The 16978-nt window shown below is 36.4% G+C and overlaps 3 protein-coding genes across 3 annotated transcripts; 2 read left to right on the top strand and 1 right to left on the bottom strand.

Annotated features, from left to right (window-relative positions):
* The first annotated feature begins 2843 nt into the window (after positions 1 to 2843).
* LOC147566288 (LEAF RUST 10 DISEASE-RESISTANCE LOCUS RECEPTOR-LIKE PROTEIN KINASE-like 2.1) lies at positions 2844 to 6028 on the top strand. Its single transcript, XM_086652777.1, has 3 exons — positions 2844 to 3827; positions 4576 to 4614; positions 4711 to 6028. Exons 1-3 carry the CDS (start codon positions 2987 to 2989, stop codon positions 5829 to 5831), a joined length of 2001 nt encoding a protein of 666 aa, XP_086508903.1. The 5' UTR covers positions 2844 to 2986; the 3' UTR covers positions 5832 to 6028.
* Positions 6029 to 7518: 1490 nt separating this feature from the next.
* LOC147566287 (putative glutamine amidotransferase GAT1_2.1) lies at positions 7519 to 9410 on the top strand. Its single transcript, XM_086652781.1, has 4 exons — positions 7519 to 7652; positions 7833 to 8599; positions 8761 to 8970; positions 9080 to 9410. Exons 2-4 carry the CDS (start codon positions 7907 to 7909, stop codon positions 9302 to 9304), a joined length of 1128 nt encoding a protein of 375 aa, XP_086508907.1. The 5' UTR covers positions 7519 to 7652; positions 7833 to 7906; the 3' UTR covers positions 9305 to 9410.
* A 467-nt stretch (positions 9411 to 9877) lies between these two features.
* LOC147566286 (putative inactive cadmium/zinc-transporting ATPase HMA3) lies at positions 9878 to 16119 on the bottom strand. Its single transcript, XM_086652766.1, has 9 exons — positions 15475 to 16119; positions 13733 to 13990; positions 13003 to 13100; positions 12655 to 12910; positions 12371 to 12508; positions 11912 to 12239; positions 11313 to 11515; positions 11005 to 11198; positions 9878 to 10908 (listed from the first exon to the last, which is right to left on the bottom strand). Exons 1-9 carry the CDS (start codon positions 15710 to 15712, stop codon positions 10141 to 10143), a joined length of 2481 nt encoding a protein of 826 aa, XP_086508892.1. The 5' UTR covers positions 15713 to 16119; the 3' UTR covers positions 9878 to 10140.
* Positions 16120 to 16978: the final 859 nt, after the last annotated feature.

The following is a 16978-nucleotide window of genomic DNA, read 5'->3' as shown; positions in this document are numbered from 1 at the left end:
ATTGTGTCGTTAGGTCAAACATTGAAAGAGGCATTGCCTTCTATAAACACATTGCCTTTAAGTATTTTAGGGATTGCCTTTAGCAAGCTTGCCTTTAACAACTTTGGACATTGCCTATAAAATCTCCCAACTCCAAAACTCTAAAAGGTACCAAATTCGATTACCAGAGGAGGTGGAATCCATAGTTTATTGAACTTGGGTTATTAAAGGTATAAATAAAGAAATTTAGTTGGGCTTTAGGCCCGTAGTTTAGTTGGTTTTTGGTCCGGTCTTGTGAGAGCTTTAAGTTTGACCGTTATCGTGCTTATCCAATCTTTAATGTGTTATTGCCTTGTAATGTCTTTCTACTCAAATTGCAACCAGAAAAAAAAGAAATTTAAAAAACTTTTGAGCCTTAGGTTGAATAAAAACTGAACAAATTTCATTACTGTTCATACTCAACAAGGTGCATACGCTGTGATGGCCATATGCCATATCATAAGGCTAGCCATGACGTCAACACTTGGTTGCCCAAGTGGTTGAAAGTGTTGAGATAAACTCCAAAACTCTGTCATTAAGTTCGATTCCAAGAGGAGGTGGAATCCATGATTTATTGAATTTGGATTATTAAACGTATAAATAATGTAATACGTTTCTCGGACTTTAGGCCTCTTTCATGTTGTTGGACTTTAGGCCTCTTTCATTGTTAGATTATTCAGACACCAAGAGCGTTTATAGGTGCCCCAAAAATAATTCCCTGCCTTCTTTCTCTTCAGGCCTTCTACATTGGGCAGTTTGAGGGCACTTAGATTGGGCCTAATTTGTGTTGGGCTTGAACAACACAGAGGCTAGTCTGAGGCGCTCAAACCACTCTAATCCGTGGACCTCAGACTGCTCATTATGAGGCCCTCAGACGGCTCAATCCGACACCAGGAGCGTGTATAGGCGCCCCAAAAATAACTATTGCCCTTCTTCTCTCTTCATGGCTTCTAGACTAGGCCCTCAGACTGGGCTTAATCTGTGTTGGGCTTGAACATGCCACGGACTTAGACTAGTCCGAGGTGCTCAGAATACTACATTATTGGGCTCAAACTCTCATTCCTAAGTTCTCGGACTGCTCAATCCGAGGGCCTCAGATTGCTTAATCCGACACCGGGAGCGTCTATAGGTATCCCAAATTTTTTTTGGCATGCTTCTCTCTTTACGCCTTCCAGACTGAGCCTAATTTGTGTTGGACTTGAACAACAAAGACTTAAGCCATTTGAGGCGCTCAGACTTTTCCAATCCGCATGCCTCTCGGACTACTCAATCCGAGGGCCTCAGACTTCTCAATCCAAGGCTCAAGAGAAAGATAGGCTAAAAGGAAAAGGATGGGGCGCCTTTAGAGGCACCCTCAAACACTGTTTTTTCCTGTTACATGAAACCCTGATTAGCACGATCACGCATGAACCAACAGACAAAAACATTGTTCCGAAGAGTTCATGGTTGCCATTTTAGACTTTCTTTTTGTTATTTTAGATTTTTTTTGCCATTTTAGATTGAGAGTATGTTGGATACCTGTGAAAATCACGTTGGAAAATCAACTTAGACTCTATTTACTTAGTCCGTTGTTTGATTCAACCAAAAGAGTTTTTAGTCCGTTGTTTGATTCAACCAAAAGAGTTTTTAGTCCGTTGTTTGATTCAACCAAAAGAGTTAGATAACCGAATTCCCTTAAGAAAAAAGAGCTATAAAATCAAGTCAAATATTTTCCCATCGAAAACATGAGAAAGTCACTTTCTCACACTTCGTTTTTGCGCTCACTCTCCTCCCCTCCCTCTCTTACTCGACTCTGCTCTCCCCTTGCTATATTATTCCCTCTCTATTTTGAAGCTCTCTTTTTCGCTCCCTCACAGGCTTATTATTGTTCTTGGAGATCCTTGTTGCAGCTATAGATACTACATACATAAATCGGTCATGAAAACGGTAATTTTGAAGCTTTACTATGAAATGAAACTGTTCTTCTCAATTGGTTAAAGGTTTCTTTGCTGCAAAACTAGATTTAAGAAATTCATGCATGGTTAATTAGTAATCAAAAGCTAGATTTCTCGGGAGAAATTACATATTCATACATCATTTACTTATTGCAAACCCATCCAGAAATCATGACCGTCCTTTCTCCAATTTCAAAAACAATTTAAATCTCCAGCAAGTTATTTCCCAGAGCATTAAAGTAGGTAACCAACAAACGTTGTTGGATTCCAAGGAGAAGAGGAAGAGGAGGCCGGTACTTCACATTTCAATCTCTACTGACACAATTGGATGATTATGTTACTTCTTAGGAGATTTTTGGGGTTTTCCCCCTCAAATCTAGGGTTTCGATTTGGGGAAGAGAATAGAGTTAGGTTTTCTTGAAATTGCGGAAAATGGAGATCTAATTAATACTTCGTTTTCTATAGGCGCTCCAAGTTGAATCCAATTGAAACATCATTTTTTAAAGGCACTCCCTCGATGAATTGGTATATAAAAGAAGAGATCATAACTTTTTGAAGGCACCCCACCATTTTCTTACAACTCTATCAAACACTTTAAAACTTAATTCAAATGTGAAATAATTGTTTTTTTTTCCCATTAGAAAAAAGTTGATTTTCTGATTCAGACATTCCAACGTATCAAACGGACTCTGAGTGAAGTAAAAAAAACGTCAAATTTCTCCTCCTTTGAACAATCAATGTTGATAGGGAGACTCTCTAGTATACTCCACAGTTTACTATCCCTAATAGGATAAAGGGCATTTTAGTTTTTTCACAGTCTGAAAAGCCTAAAATATCCCTTGTCTTATCAGCCAACCCACATGTAGAGTGTACCCGACAGGACACTAGTGAGTCCCATCATTTTTGTTGACCTATACCACAAAAGAAGTAAACTCAGCCGCCTCCTATATATCTGTATCCTTCAAATTCTAACTTCCATTTGAATAGTTAGACTCTTCCTCATCTCTCAACAACTCTCATCTTCATCTCTCAAGATGATCTCCAATCACCCATCATCTTTCATTCTCCGACCACCCATTATTACCACATTCTTCTTTATTTTAGTTCTCATCATTCAATTTCAAGATTGTTTATGTCAACAAGAAACTGATGATGATTCAAAAAAGTACGAAAATTGCAAAAATAATTTCACTTGTCGAGATGGAATTAATATTGGATACCCTTTTTATGGAAACAATCGACCTGATTACTGTGGATTTCCTGGGTACAGATTAGACTGTAACCGTGATGATCAATTCACTGAAATTGAAATCATCTCTCAAAACTACAGAGTTCTGCAAATCAATCAAGCAGAGAGAATCATGAGAATAACCAGAAGAGATTTTATCGTTGGAGATGATGCTTGTCCAGAGAATTTCACAAACACAATACTAAATACAACCATGTTCAGTATTCCTGAAAATGGGTATTTGAATCTAACACTTTCTTATGATTGCCCTGGATCAAATAATAATGGAGGAGTACCCACAGTTAACAAGTTTAATTGCAAAAAGAATGAATCAAGCACTGGCGATGCTTATTTTTGGAGTAAAACCCTAGGTGGTGGAGTAAACCCTAACTGCAGAGAAAACATGGAAGTTCCTATTAATATATCGGATTATGGCAGATTAGTAAATGATCCAAGAAATCAATTACTTCCTATATTGAGAGAAGGTTTCAATGTTACTTACTACGTTTATGATGAAGCTCGAACGGGGATAGATGTGTGTGTGAATTGTATTGAATCAGGAGGGGTGTGTGGATATGGATCAACTTCATCTTCAACCTTTTCTTGCTTTTGTGTAAATGGAACAGTTGCTACTACTTCATGTCCTGGTAAGTAGTTAGTTTGCCTTGTGCCCAATAAATTCTTATAACTTGATCTGTACAACTATCTTAACTGTCAAGGGAAGTATTAGGGACACAACGGATTTTATCATCGACTCGTGACTCAACTCTCTTTGCTTGGTCCAAAGACTTAGACCAAGTTTTGGCGAAACCTAGACGGTATAAACTTACCTTCTCTTCAGGCTTTGTCTGCTATTGTCCAAATGGAACTACTTCTACTTGTTCTGCCGGTACTTATCCACTATCCATTATTTCAAACAAGTTATAATCTGTCCTGAAAAGTGGATCAAAATTCGAGGTTGACCGGTTGGATTTGGTCCAACCTATGGGCGGACTCCAGCCCTTTGCCTTGGGTTTCTGTCGGATTCCGAAACACTTTTCTGAGCAGACTAAATATGAAACAATGAGCTTGAACTCACATGAGCCTTAACACCTTTTTGGGTTTATGTCGGATCACTTACTACTTCTGTTTGAAAAAAGACAGATAACTTTTGAGTTAAATTCTCATTTAACCCCATTTATGACTAACTAGTTAATTCGATCTTTCATAATTTTAACAGTTGAAAAATCTTTCAGAATTACTTTATAACTTTTAATTTGGCTCTTGCAATTATGCTAGTGAATTAATATTAGAAGCGTGGATAGAAAGATAAATTCGTCAATGTAATCCGATACCTGGGAGCTTAGATTATCGTGAGCGAATGTTACTAATAAATGTCGGGTTTTCTAATTGCAGATCATGCAAACCGCAGTAAAAGAAAGAAAGTTCAATTAGGTAAATACTCGTCCTTGTTCGACTATACAAGTTTGCTGGTTTAAGTAGAGGGAGTTTGATTTTTTTCACTTCATTTCTTCTATTATCTTGTTACAGGAATAGGAGCTGGAGTAAGTGGAAGTCTAATTGCAGTGAGCTTATTGATTCTGGTATTGAGAAAGATATCCTCATGGAAGAAGGAAAATGATGACCAGACTCTGGAGGCTTTCTTTGGACATGGTGGATCCATTGTTTCTAAGAGATTTAGATACACAGAAGTCGATAAAATGACTAACTCGTTTAAAGAAAAACTTGGCCAAGGAGGTTACGGTTCTGTCTTCAAAGGACAACTTCAGGATGGTCGTTCGGTGGCAGTTAAGGTTTTGTCCAATAAATCCACAAGTAATAACGGAGAAGAATTCTTGAATGAAGTTGCAAGCATTAGCCGAACTTCTCACATCAATATCGTGAGTCTACTAGGCTTCTGTTATGAGAAAGATAAACAAGCTTTAATATATGAATTCATGCCCAATGGATCTCTTGACAAATTCATTTACAACAAAAATATTTCATTAGAATCATCTTTAGAATGGAAAATATTATACGAAATCGCTATTGGAATTGCTCGAGGACTCGGGTACTTGCACTGTGGTTGTAGCACTAGAATAATACATTTCGACATAAAACCTCATAATATTCTCTTAGGTGATGATTTCGCACCCAAGATTTCAGACTTTGGACTCGCAAAGTTGTGTCCTGGGAAAGAGAGTATCATATCGATGTTGGATGCAAGAGGAACGGCAGGTTATATTGCTCCAGAAGTATTTAGTAGAAACTTTGGACGAGTTTCTCATAAGTCAGATGTTTACAGCTATGGAATGATGATATTAGAAATGGTTGGGGGTAGAAAGAACTTTGATGTGAAAGTGGGGATGGATCATTCTTCTCAGCTATATTTTCCAGATTGGATTTACGATCGTCTCAATCTAGAGGGGGGACTTGGAGTGCAAGGGATTACGATTGAAGAGAGCGAAGAAGTTGTTGCAAAGAAAATGATAATTGTGGGTTTATGGGGCATACAAATCAATCCTTCTAGTCGGCCTTCGATGAGTGAAGTGTTGGAAATGTTGCAAGGAAGCCTCGAAGCTTTGCAAGTCCCACCCAAACCTTTCCTTCATTCTCCTGCAAGATCGTGGCAGTCGGAAACAGGTTCTTCGACATTAATTGACTCAAGTTAGCTCTTGTACTATACTGTGGAGCAGGGCTGTGGTCCACAATTTATGGGCCAGTGCCAAATTTTAGTCTTGCATAGAGTTGGTGTAGAACCCAATACCATTTGCTTGGAAGTTGGAAGCGAGAACATTAACCACTACACTATTCATACTTCATTGTTAGTGAATGAACCGAATTAAATACTAATCAAGCGTCTGCTCTATACAAGATCTAAGTAAAAAATAGGCCCCTTGTGGTGGGGGTCCAGTGCGGGCACGGCCCGCACTCCCCACCACACAGGCCTGCTGTGGAGGTACTAAGAAGTGTGTGCACTATTTGTATCCTTCCTATGGAAGTAATTTTAAGCCACTCATAATTTTTATTCTCATCAAACACGTTCAAGACTGTTCATGTCAACAGCAAAGAAACTGCCTTACTAATTTAGCTTGTAGAGATGAGATGAACATTGGGTATCCTTTCTATGGAAATAATCGACCTGATTTCTGTGGATTCCCCCGATACAAATTGGACTGCAAATTGGACCTAATTTCTGTAACAATAGTTTTACAGAAATTACAATTATCTCTTAAAAATACCGCGTTCTGCAAATCGATCAAGCAAATAGAATCACGAGGATCACCAGAAGTGATTTCATGGTTGATGGTGATGCTTGTCCAGAGAATTTTACAAACACAAACCTAAATTCCACCCTTTCCAGTTACCCTCGAACTGGGTATTTGAATCTCACCCTTTCTTATGATTGTTCTTTGGAAGCGAAAGGAGGATTACCCAACAAGTTTAATTGCAGAAAGAATGAAACAAGTAGTGGTAATGCTTATTTTGGCAGATTAGCAAGTGATCCGAGAAAAGGTCTTCGGTAGAGCACCGTTGTTTAGTAAAGACAATGCATTAGATAGGGAGAGCAGGTTACATATATCCCAATGTTCCATTAGATTTAATGGAAATCCACCGTTAGTGAGAGTGCAATTACTATTAAGCCCATGTGCTAAACATTGTCCCTTTCCGACACCAAAAGAGTTGGGGCGCCTTCCATAGCATACATGGGAGCTTTTAACTGAAATCATATTCTCCCTTACTGTCTCGGGCAACCTCCCTAAATTCCTTGACCCCGAAATCCTCAAATCAAGATCAGAGAAGAACGTTTAGCACACTAAGAGCATCTCCAAACGTGCTCTATTTCTTCATATATAGAGATTTTGAAGCTCCAAAGGCTCCTCTACTTCTCTATAATGTAGAGAATGGTGAATAGTGAGCCTTCACATTCACTTCTTTAGATTATAGAGCTGATTTGACATAATAGATTTTTGGTCCTTAGTTTCAATAAAATTTATAATTGAGTCCTTAATATGTTTTATGAATTGACACTTGTGTCCTATTACTTTTGTATTATAGTAAACTAATAATACTATTTAATTAATTATATAACTATAAATGGTCATAATTAAAATTTTATTAATAAACATAAAAGAATTTTTGGGTTCCTAGTCCAAAAATCTACCCCTAAACACACATTTAGTCCCCCTTAATATTAATATAGGATTTTAAGCCAAAATAATACAGTAATTATAATGGATATTTAGTCCAAATTAGTTAAAGTATGTCTAGACTTCAAAGTTACAATATTTTTCTGTTTAAAAATTCTTGTTTTGTTTCATAAATTACCTGTTATTTATTGTGAAAGTTTCGTACTTTGTAAACATAAGTAAATGCTTACTTGTACAAACATGGCTACAGATCTTTCCTCAATCCTTCCTAGGGTTGTTATAGTCTGGTTGTTATAGTCTCTAGAAGAACAGTTAGGAAGAACAAATTTGTTGATTTTGTAGGTATATATATATAAATCATCTTCTTTGTTTTTATGCAAAAATAAATAAATCATCTTCTTTGTTTTTACTAGTAATTCAATTTTATGACAAAAAGTTGAGAATTACTCCATTCTAATCCAAACCCATTTTTTAAAATATTGTTTTTCGTGTTCTTGATCTGAATTTAATGTTTTTCCACAGGTGAATATCATCTTGATCTTATAATAAATTATGAAGCAGTACCTGTTATTGTTCCAAGAGTAACAGGAGTTCATATGTTATTGGAAAGCTTTGAACCAATTCATGGTGTTCTTTTATGTGAAGGAGAAGATATTGATCCATCATTTTACGAAACCGAAATCTCTGGTCTTTCTAATGAAGAATTAGAAGAAGTAAGAAGATTACATGCTAGTGACACGGCTATTGATCGTGAGAAAGATTCGATCGAATTAAGTTTAGCTAAACTTTGTCTTGAAAGAAATATACCTTATTTAGGTATTTGTAGAGGGTCACAAATTCTTAATGTTGCTTGTGGTGGTACCTTATATCAAGATATAGGTAAAGAATTATCCAAAAAATTCAAAGATTATAGCGAACAAGAAGATATTAATGATCGAAAAAATGAATCTGTCATAGTTCATATGGATTATGATAATTATGATGGGCATAGACATGTTGTGAAAGTTGTGAAAAATACCCCATTAGAAGATTGGTTTAAGGAGTCATTAGAAGAAGATAAAATGGAGATAATGGTGAATAGTTATCATCATCAAGGTGTTAAACGATTAGCTCAAGGTTTTGTTCCAATGGCTTTTGCTCCTGATGGATTGGTTGAAGGATTTTATGATCCGGATGCTTATAATCCTGAAGAGGGTAAGTTTATAATGGGGTTGCAGTTTCACCCCGAACGAATGAGAAAACCTGATTCGGATGAATTTGACTATCCTGGTTGTCCTTCTGCTTATCAGGTAATACATATGAAACCATTATTTTACGTTACAAACTGATTAATTGTTGTGTCTAGCAGTTGTTGAATTGGTTTAGACCAATCTTTTTTCGGCCCAATCTGCCATCACATGATAAAGAAAACACTGTTTGATTGATGTTTTAAAATATCTGTTTTGGGCAGGAATTTGTGAAAGCTGTAATTGCATATAGGAACAAATTGAATGTTTTAACATGTATACCAAAGAGTGTAACAACACTTGATAAAGAGATGGAGAAGAAACGAAAGATCATTGTTCGAAGTTTTTCGATTGCTAGAGACATGTATGATTCCAGGCGTGAGCTACCAATATCAAAAGAGTCAGAACTCGAAGCAGGAGCCGAATTTCTTGAGGTACAATACATAAATTATATACTCCATAGAGTACTGTTTTAGGGTAATCCTCACATGAATACCTCGAATGGTAAGCTTTTCTAATCGTCTTGTAATTATGGGTTAACAGTCAAACACAGCATTGAGTAAACAACAAGAGAATAGATTGAAGCAGATGGGTGCAACAGTAAGGAATGGATGTTCATTCTTAGAGAAATTGAAGATGAATGAAGAAAGAGAAAGGATAGCAAGGAACATAATGGGGAAGATGTCAATAGAACAGTTATCTGATCTTATGTCTTTCTATCATATGATGGGTAAGATCAGTTCCGAAATTTTAGAGAGGAAGATTTAATAACTAGTAAATGAAGTTTTGTTTTTTGTAAAAGAATGAAGACAATGAAGTTGCTTCTCGCAAACACCATTGTTGTTATAATGCATGGGATTTCAATTGGATGTCATTGATTGTCCATAAGTTTACCTTATAGGAAAGGATAATGCTACTCAGACTCCCAAAGTACAGAAGAAGTCAATAAAGTTGGCACTAGAAGTCACCAAATTTGTAAATCATTTTTGCTTTGGGTGAAATGACATATAACTCAAACTCCAAATTGCCTACTTTCTTGACTTCTTCTGTACTTTGGGAGTCTGAGTAGCATTATCAGACTCCCAAAGTACAGAAGAAGTCAAGAAAGTAGGCACTAGTTTCATTTTCATTAGTTTGTACTGGGCCTAGATTGAAAAAAATTAATGTAGAAATCTTATAGGCGCATTCACAAATGTGGCCCCTGAATTTTGGGGGGCCGAAGCGAGTTTTAGTGGGGCCCACTTCTGAAAAGCAAAATGAAAAATGAAACTAGCTCATCTTGATATGAATACGGGCCTTTTCTAAATTAGTTTGTACTGGGCCTCGATTGAAAAAAATTAATTTGTAGAAATCTTATAAGCGCATTCATAAATGTGGCCCCCCAATTTAAATTGTAAGTCTATAACATACAATTGTAAGGTTTAAATTGTAAGTCTATAACATACAATTGGAAGGTTTAAATTGTAAGTCAATAACACACTAAAACTTTGATGATCCAAGATGAAAGGTTAAGGAAAAAGTTATTTAGTTTACCTTCATTTTGAATCATAATCTTCTATTCAGTAATGATCCATGGTGGTCCTCATCTTTCTCCATATGAGTTGTCATGGACTTGTGTCTTCATTTGTGGCTCTGCAACAACCTTTCTTCTCACATGAACTAACAGATCCATGGTGGTCCTCATCTTTCTCCATCTGTATCATATGAGATGATGAATCCATGCCATGAGTAGTACCAATCGGACTTGATGGCTTGGTTTCACTTCCTTTGCAACAACCTTTCTTCTCACATGAACTAACAGATCCACGGTGGTCCTCATCTTTCTCCATTTGTATCACAAGAGATGATGAATCCATGCCATGAGTAGTACCAATCGGACTTTTTGGCTTGGTTTCACTACCTTTGCAACAATCCTTCTTGTCACATGAACCAAGAGATTGAGAGTGTTTTGTTGTGCCATGCGAAAGGAGCATGCTATTAAAGATCACCAGTAAACACGTACCGACATCGGCAAGGACAGCGGCCCACAAAAGTGGGTACCCTGCAACTGCTAATGCAAGGATTGCAGTCTTAATAACGAACGATATAATCACATTTTCTACTATTTTTCGCTTCGTTTTTCTGGCAAGTTGGATCGCTTTTGGTATTTTTCCAATATCATTGGACATCAGAGTTATGTTCCCCGTCTCAGTTGCGAGTGCCGAACCTGATATTCCCATTGAGATACCGATATCAGCAGTGGCTAATGCTGGCGCATCGTTTACACCGTCTCCAGTCATTGCTGTTAGTCCTTCCTCCTTGAGTTCTTGGATGATTTTTGCCTTCTCTTCGGGTAGAAGATCGGCATGGATTACATCTATAACATTCCCTAGCTGATCACCACACATGGAAATTAAAATTATTAGCTAACTACACATATAACTATCAAAACAATAAAATTATTTGGGGATGAGGAGTAATTGTCACACTTGATTCTGACACCGCATTGCTGCGGCAAGACTATCTCCCGTTAGCATTACAGATTTAATCTTCAAAGCTTTTAACTTGTTGATTGCCTCCGCAACTCCTAATCTGCAGCTATCGGAAAGGCTAAATATTCCAACTTGAGTTGCATCTAAGAAAACGTAACCTACAGTTGTTCCTTTTGTGCTGTGATCGGAAACTGAAATTCAATTTAGATAAATATTAGTATTACAATTTCTCAAAAATAATGGTTATTACATATGATTTTATTATTAGTGTTAAAATGAAAACTTGAGAGAGTTGAGAAGTTAACCTATTTCACACCCAGCTCTTGTTGCCATTTTCTTATTCCCAATATAAAGCCTTTTCCCATCAATTTCTCCACAAATCCCTTCTCCTGGGAAATTTTGATACTGGGTTACATTTTCTGGTTTTGGTTCAATGGAGTTAAAGCGCCCATAATCGATAAGTGCAGCAGCCATTGGATGACTCGACTTACTTTCGATGCTTGAAACCCTTCAAAAGTTCAATTTCGAATAAATTTAAACTGAATCCAATTTCAAACTAGAACAATTTGTACTTCAAAAGGAAAAGTAATGTTTGTTTTTTTTCTGTAAGTCAAATTTGAAACCAGACTCCAAGTTTGAATTGATTTTAAGAGACAAATTTAAGAATGTTTTTTATTCGTACTCATGGTGTCTGACTCATGTGAATGACTGATTAAGGTTGATCTTGAGTCCCTTTGAGTAAGATGATTTTGATTTAGACGAGACAAACACTTCAAAATTAAAAATCGGAAAAATAAAATAAAATAAACAAACTCCACCTAGTTTCTTAATACTTTGGTTCTAATAAGCACAAAAATAAAATTTGTATAGCAAAACGTATAGCTAATTAGTTATGACTACTTACCAGTAGAGTAAATCGTTGAGGCTAACTTCATGAGAGGTTGAAAGGAAATCCGTCACTGAAAATTCTCCTTTGGTTAGGGTTCCAGTTTTGTCGAAGGCAACGATCTTAACTTTCGCGAGTATCTCTAGATAATCACCCCCTTTGATCAAAAGCCCGTCTGTTGCAGCTTTCGTAAGAGCGCAAAATGTAGCTACCGGTGTAGAGAGAATAAGAGCACATGGACAAGCACTTACAAGAACAATAAGAGCTAAGTGAATCCAGTGCCTTAAGTCATGAACTTTTAATGCAGCTGGAACCGCTGCCAAACCAACCGATATTATCACCACCGCTGCAAAGTCAAGAAAAGGGATAGTCCTTATTGTTGTCATTGAAAGCCGAACAAATCATTGTCCATAAGTTTATCCAAAGAAAAGCATAATGTCATGTTTTTTTTTCTTTAAACTATGGAAATAAACTAACCTGGTGTGTAATACAGAGCACATTTATCTATGAACCTTTGAGTTTGGGATTTGTTGTTTTGAGCCTCCTCTACAAGTTTAACCATTTTCGCTACGGCACAATCGTTGGCTAAAGCTGTTGTTTTTACACTAATATAACCTGCAAAATGTTCTTATTTTATAAATTAAAAATGGAGAAAAATAAAGCAGTTTCATATCCTAATGAGTTTGCAAAACGTTTTTCTAATATAGTTGCGCATTATATGTTATTGGAAATTTAGATGAAACTGAGTAGACAGTAAATACCGTTTAAGCTAATAGTTCCAGCCAAAACTTTAGATTGATTTTGTTTAGTGACGGGGTAGGGTTCGCCGGTTAACGAGCTCTCATCAACTTCACAACTCCCATCAACTACTATTCCATCAATTGGAATGACTTCTCCAGCTTTGACTGCAATAATAGTATTGATTTCAACATCTTTAGCATCTATGATGAACCCATTTTCGGCCAAAACGGCTTTTTGAGGTGCCATGCTCATTAAAGATGACATGACTGTAGTGGCCTACAAAGATCACCGAAAAATGGTTAAACACCACAATAATGTTAAGACAGAGTACATGTTAAAGAAAATATGAGTAAGTAAGGTCATCTAACCTTATTGCTTGCTCTTGATTCAAGCCACTCAGCAATGGTAAAAAGAAAAACCATAGAGGCAGCCTCCCAGTAATCTTGCGTTGCCATTGTACCTCCAACTGCAGTGGATCGAAACCAAAATGATTTTTATTGAGAAAACTAGTTAGGACAAATGATTTCTAACCAGATGCAACTGTCTTGCACTTTTGTTTTTATCACTTACGTGTCGATATGATTTAGGAAGCATTAAAACAATTGTATTATAAACCATCTGACGATTCTCGTATAACAGAACTAGGAAAGTTATAAAATGTTGATTTAGAAAAGTTGGAAGTCTTAGAACTTAATTGTATTCTTGTTACTCTACCCTATGTTTGATCACTGATTGACTCTTTTAATTTCGATTTTTTCTATATTGTATACAAGAAATGCTTGTATATTTATGGACCTCGAGCCACATATGATAGTCAATTAATTTGAAATTGTAAGATTTATAAACATGTACTTAGGACCACCGAACCAAATGATGCTTTGTTTTTTATTAGTATTATAAAATGTTGTGTAGAGATGTCAAATAAATAGGGCGAAAGAGACTCTAAAGGTGCCCAACATAATGGTCATAGGCACCCCATTTATACGCAAGGCCTTCTCAAAAGTTCAAAGTGAAGACGCGCCTACAACAATTATGTTGGGCGCCTACAGACCTACCCTTCTAATATTTCTTATGTTTCTTATTGTTGTCATTGAATACCTGCAATGAGAACAAGAACGTTGATATCCAATGTCAAGATCTTAACCGCAGCATAACATCTAATTAAAATTGGAGGTAGCCCGACTACGACAGCAGCAACCGCAAGCCATTTTAATGGGTCAAAAAAATGCTTAAAAAATGACCCCAATAACAATAAACCACAACCAATTGTATATAGGCTTGGCCACTTTTTCTCTCTTCTCTTGTCGCCATAAACTTGAACATTTGCATCTAGTCCTGCCTGATTCAGCACTTTAACTGACACAATACAAATACCACGTTAGTAATCAAGAAAAGAAACAAAAACAAACAGACTATATAAAGAGAAAATGTTAAACGTATTAAAATAAATAGGGCATATAGAGTTCTTGGTGAACCAGAAGCAGCTATCTGGAAGATAAAAAATGAAGTGAGAATGAAGATTACTTGCATGAAAATGCAAACCGAAGACAAACCAGAACACCGTCTGTTCTTCGACAATGTAGGAGTCTCGGTAACCTTCACAAATCAACATAGTATTATATGTAAATGGAAACCACCAATGGTGGAGTTTATGATGATTAATACAGATGGGTCCTTGCGAAATGACATGGGAGGATATGGTGCATTAATACGAGCCCATTGGGGCAACGTTCATGGAGCAGTGGCCGGGAGAGCAAGGCCGACAACAATAACAATGCATGAGTTGCAAGGTATTGAAGTTGGTCTTAAGCTTGCAATCTCTCTAAATATCCAAAGAATTCAGGTTTGCTCGGACTCCAAAACTGTGGTGTCATACTTCAGTCCTAACCGTACGAGACCGCCGTGGCATTACTGGAATCTATGGAGGAACAAACATCCTTCGGCTAAAAGAGTCTTTTGAGTACTTCAAAATTAAGCACATTTATAGAGAAACTAATAGAGCGGCTGAGAGTTCTGAACTTCGGACCGTGTGGGAGTAAGAACCCGTTTTTATGGACCCATACACTGTCATTTTCAATTATTCAAGCATAAAATCAGTGGGTTCCACGCCACTAAGAGCAAGTCCAACCCCAGCCTGTCTTAGGCCGAAAAAACCATTTTTTCACCTAAAATTATTGGCCTCAGCTCAGCCTCTAAAATTCAGCTCCAACCCCAGCCTCTCTTGAGGCCGAAAATTTGTTCATGTGGGAAACACGTGTGTGCACTTTTAGTTGGTGTGCGAAAAACGTGTGTGATTTTATGTATATATAAAATACGTGTTTGAACTATTTTTCGAAAAAAATTTATCCGGGGACCAACATTTGGTGGGATTTATTTTAATTACTAAAATATTTAAGTTTTTCTAGAATTTGAAAAAAAAATTCAAACTAATTAGAATTACAAAAATGCATTTTATTTTTTAAGTTTATTTTAATTTTTTAATTGTTAAATTTTTTTTTTTTTTTTTTTTAAAAAGGGTAGATCTGGCCGTTGGATAAACCAACGGCCAGATCTGTCCCCCCAAGTGACCGTTGTCACTTGGGGTCGGTGTTCAGTCGCCCCTAATGTTAGGGGCGACTGAGCACCGAGCCCCAGCCTCCGCTCCAAGCGGCTGGGCTTGGAGCGGGGGGCTGAGGCCAATAATTTGAATTATTGGCCTCAGCCCGGCTGGGGTTGGACTTGCTCTAAGTACCCAAATTTCCTTTCAACAACAAAAAAGAAAAAAGTACCCAAATTTCGGAGATGGTACAAAACATTCAAATTAATCTAAATTATTAAAGATATTATGTAACAAGGCTTACCCATCTGAATCTGAGAAATGAGACGGCTATCATGGATGACGATAACTGTCTTTGATAGAACAATAACAGAGACTTGTTTGACTCCATCAAGTGGGTTTAAAATCTTCTCAATGAGTGGTACTTCAGATGTACAGCAAATACCAAGTACATCGAAATAACTCTTTTGGAACTTCTCGTCAGTATTGGTAGTAGCCCTTAAGAGAGGTTCTTTTAGAACGAGGGTATTTATAGGCGGCATTATTAAGGTCTGTTTCAACGGCTGAGGTCTCTCTTGATTCCTCACCTGTTGGATCTTAAAACTAGTTGTTAAGGGTATTTCTAGGGTTTATATTTTAGAGACAATTCTTGGTTATCTATTTTGGGTTGTGATTATTGCTAAGAATTAGGGGGAAATGTTAGTTCATATCTGAAATGATTGATGTGTGTGTGTGTGTGTGAGAGAGAGAGAGAGAGAGAGAGAGAGAGAGAGAGAGAGAGAGCTTTGATTTGAACAAATTTGAATTAGAAGGTAGAAGACTTTGGGTTATGGGAAGATATAGAGAGAGAGAGGGTAACCAAGAACACAACAAGTTTGTTTAAGTCAACAAGTTTGGGTTATGTCAAGGCCTGTCCATTTCTTTTTTTTTTTTTGATGAAAGATGGCCTGTCCTTTGAGAAAATCACCATGAAGTATAAATATCAGGGCCCCCTCTGGGGCAAAGCGACCAACAGGGTCAAAAGACCTACCAAAAAGACCTAAAAAATGTAAGGGATTTTCGATTTTGTTTATATATTTTGGTAAAAATCTCAAAACTATCAAATAGTCTACTTCAAAAATCTTTCTTAAAAGATTCGTTTTCATAAAATCTTTTCAAAAATCTTTCCTAATTTAGTAACTTATTTGTGTAAATCATCGATTATTTTCAAAACATAATTTGTAAAATCTTTTCAAAAATATTTCCTAAACTTATCAACATTTACGTAAATCATCCTCTATTTTCAAAACGTAATTTCTCAAATCATTTTCAAAAAATCTTTTTAGAATAACTTTCCTAAACTTGTTACTTTATTTATGTAAATCACCCACTGTTAATTATTTCAACAAAGTAATTTCTAAAATCAATTTAAAAAACTGTCTTCAAATATTTTTTATAACCTTATTTATGTAAATCATATCCAATATACTAATAACTACTCCCAAGATATTTCCAAAGTCATTTCTAAATCATGTCATATTTATTTTTCTCATAAAATAATCCTAAATTCGTTCTCAAAAATTATTGCAAGAAAATCATTTCTATACATCGGATTTATATATTTCAAAGTAAACTATAGATTATCCATGGGTATATAGACCAAGATATGGATATTTAGTCCTTTTACATTATAGACATAAAAACTCTCACTTTCTAAACACAATACCGTCAATTTCCCACACTCAAATTTCGCGCGTTTTGGAAATATATATTTGGGCGTGATTTGGGGGATTTATTAGCAAAAAATGGATCAAAACAAATCATAATTT

The sequence above is a fragment of the Eschscholzia californica genome, unplaced genomic scaffold (assembly GCF_041429995.1).
Source record: "Eschscholzia californica isolate CP2 unplaced genomic scaffold, dmEscCali1.0.p SCAF_1, whole genome shotgun sequence".
Classification (NCBI taxonomy): Eukaryota; Viridiplantae; Streptophyta; class Magnoliopsida; order Ranunculales; family Papaveraceae; genus Eschscholzia; species Eschscholzia californica.
The sequence above is the reverse complement of the archived record's forward strand: the minus strand, read 5'-3'. Positions and strand labels throughout refer to the sequence as shown.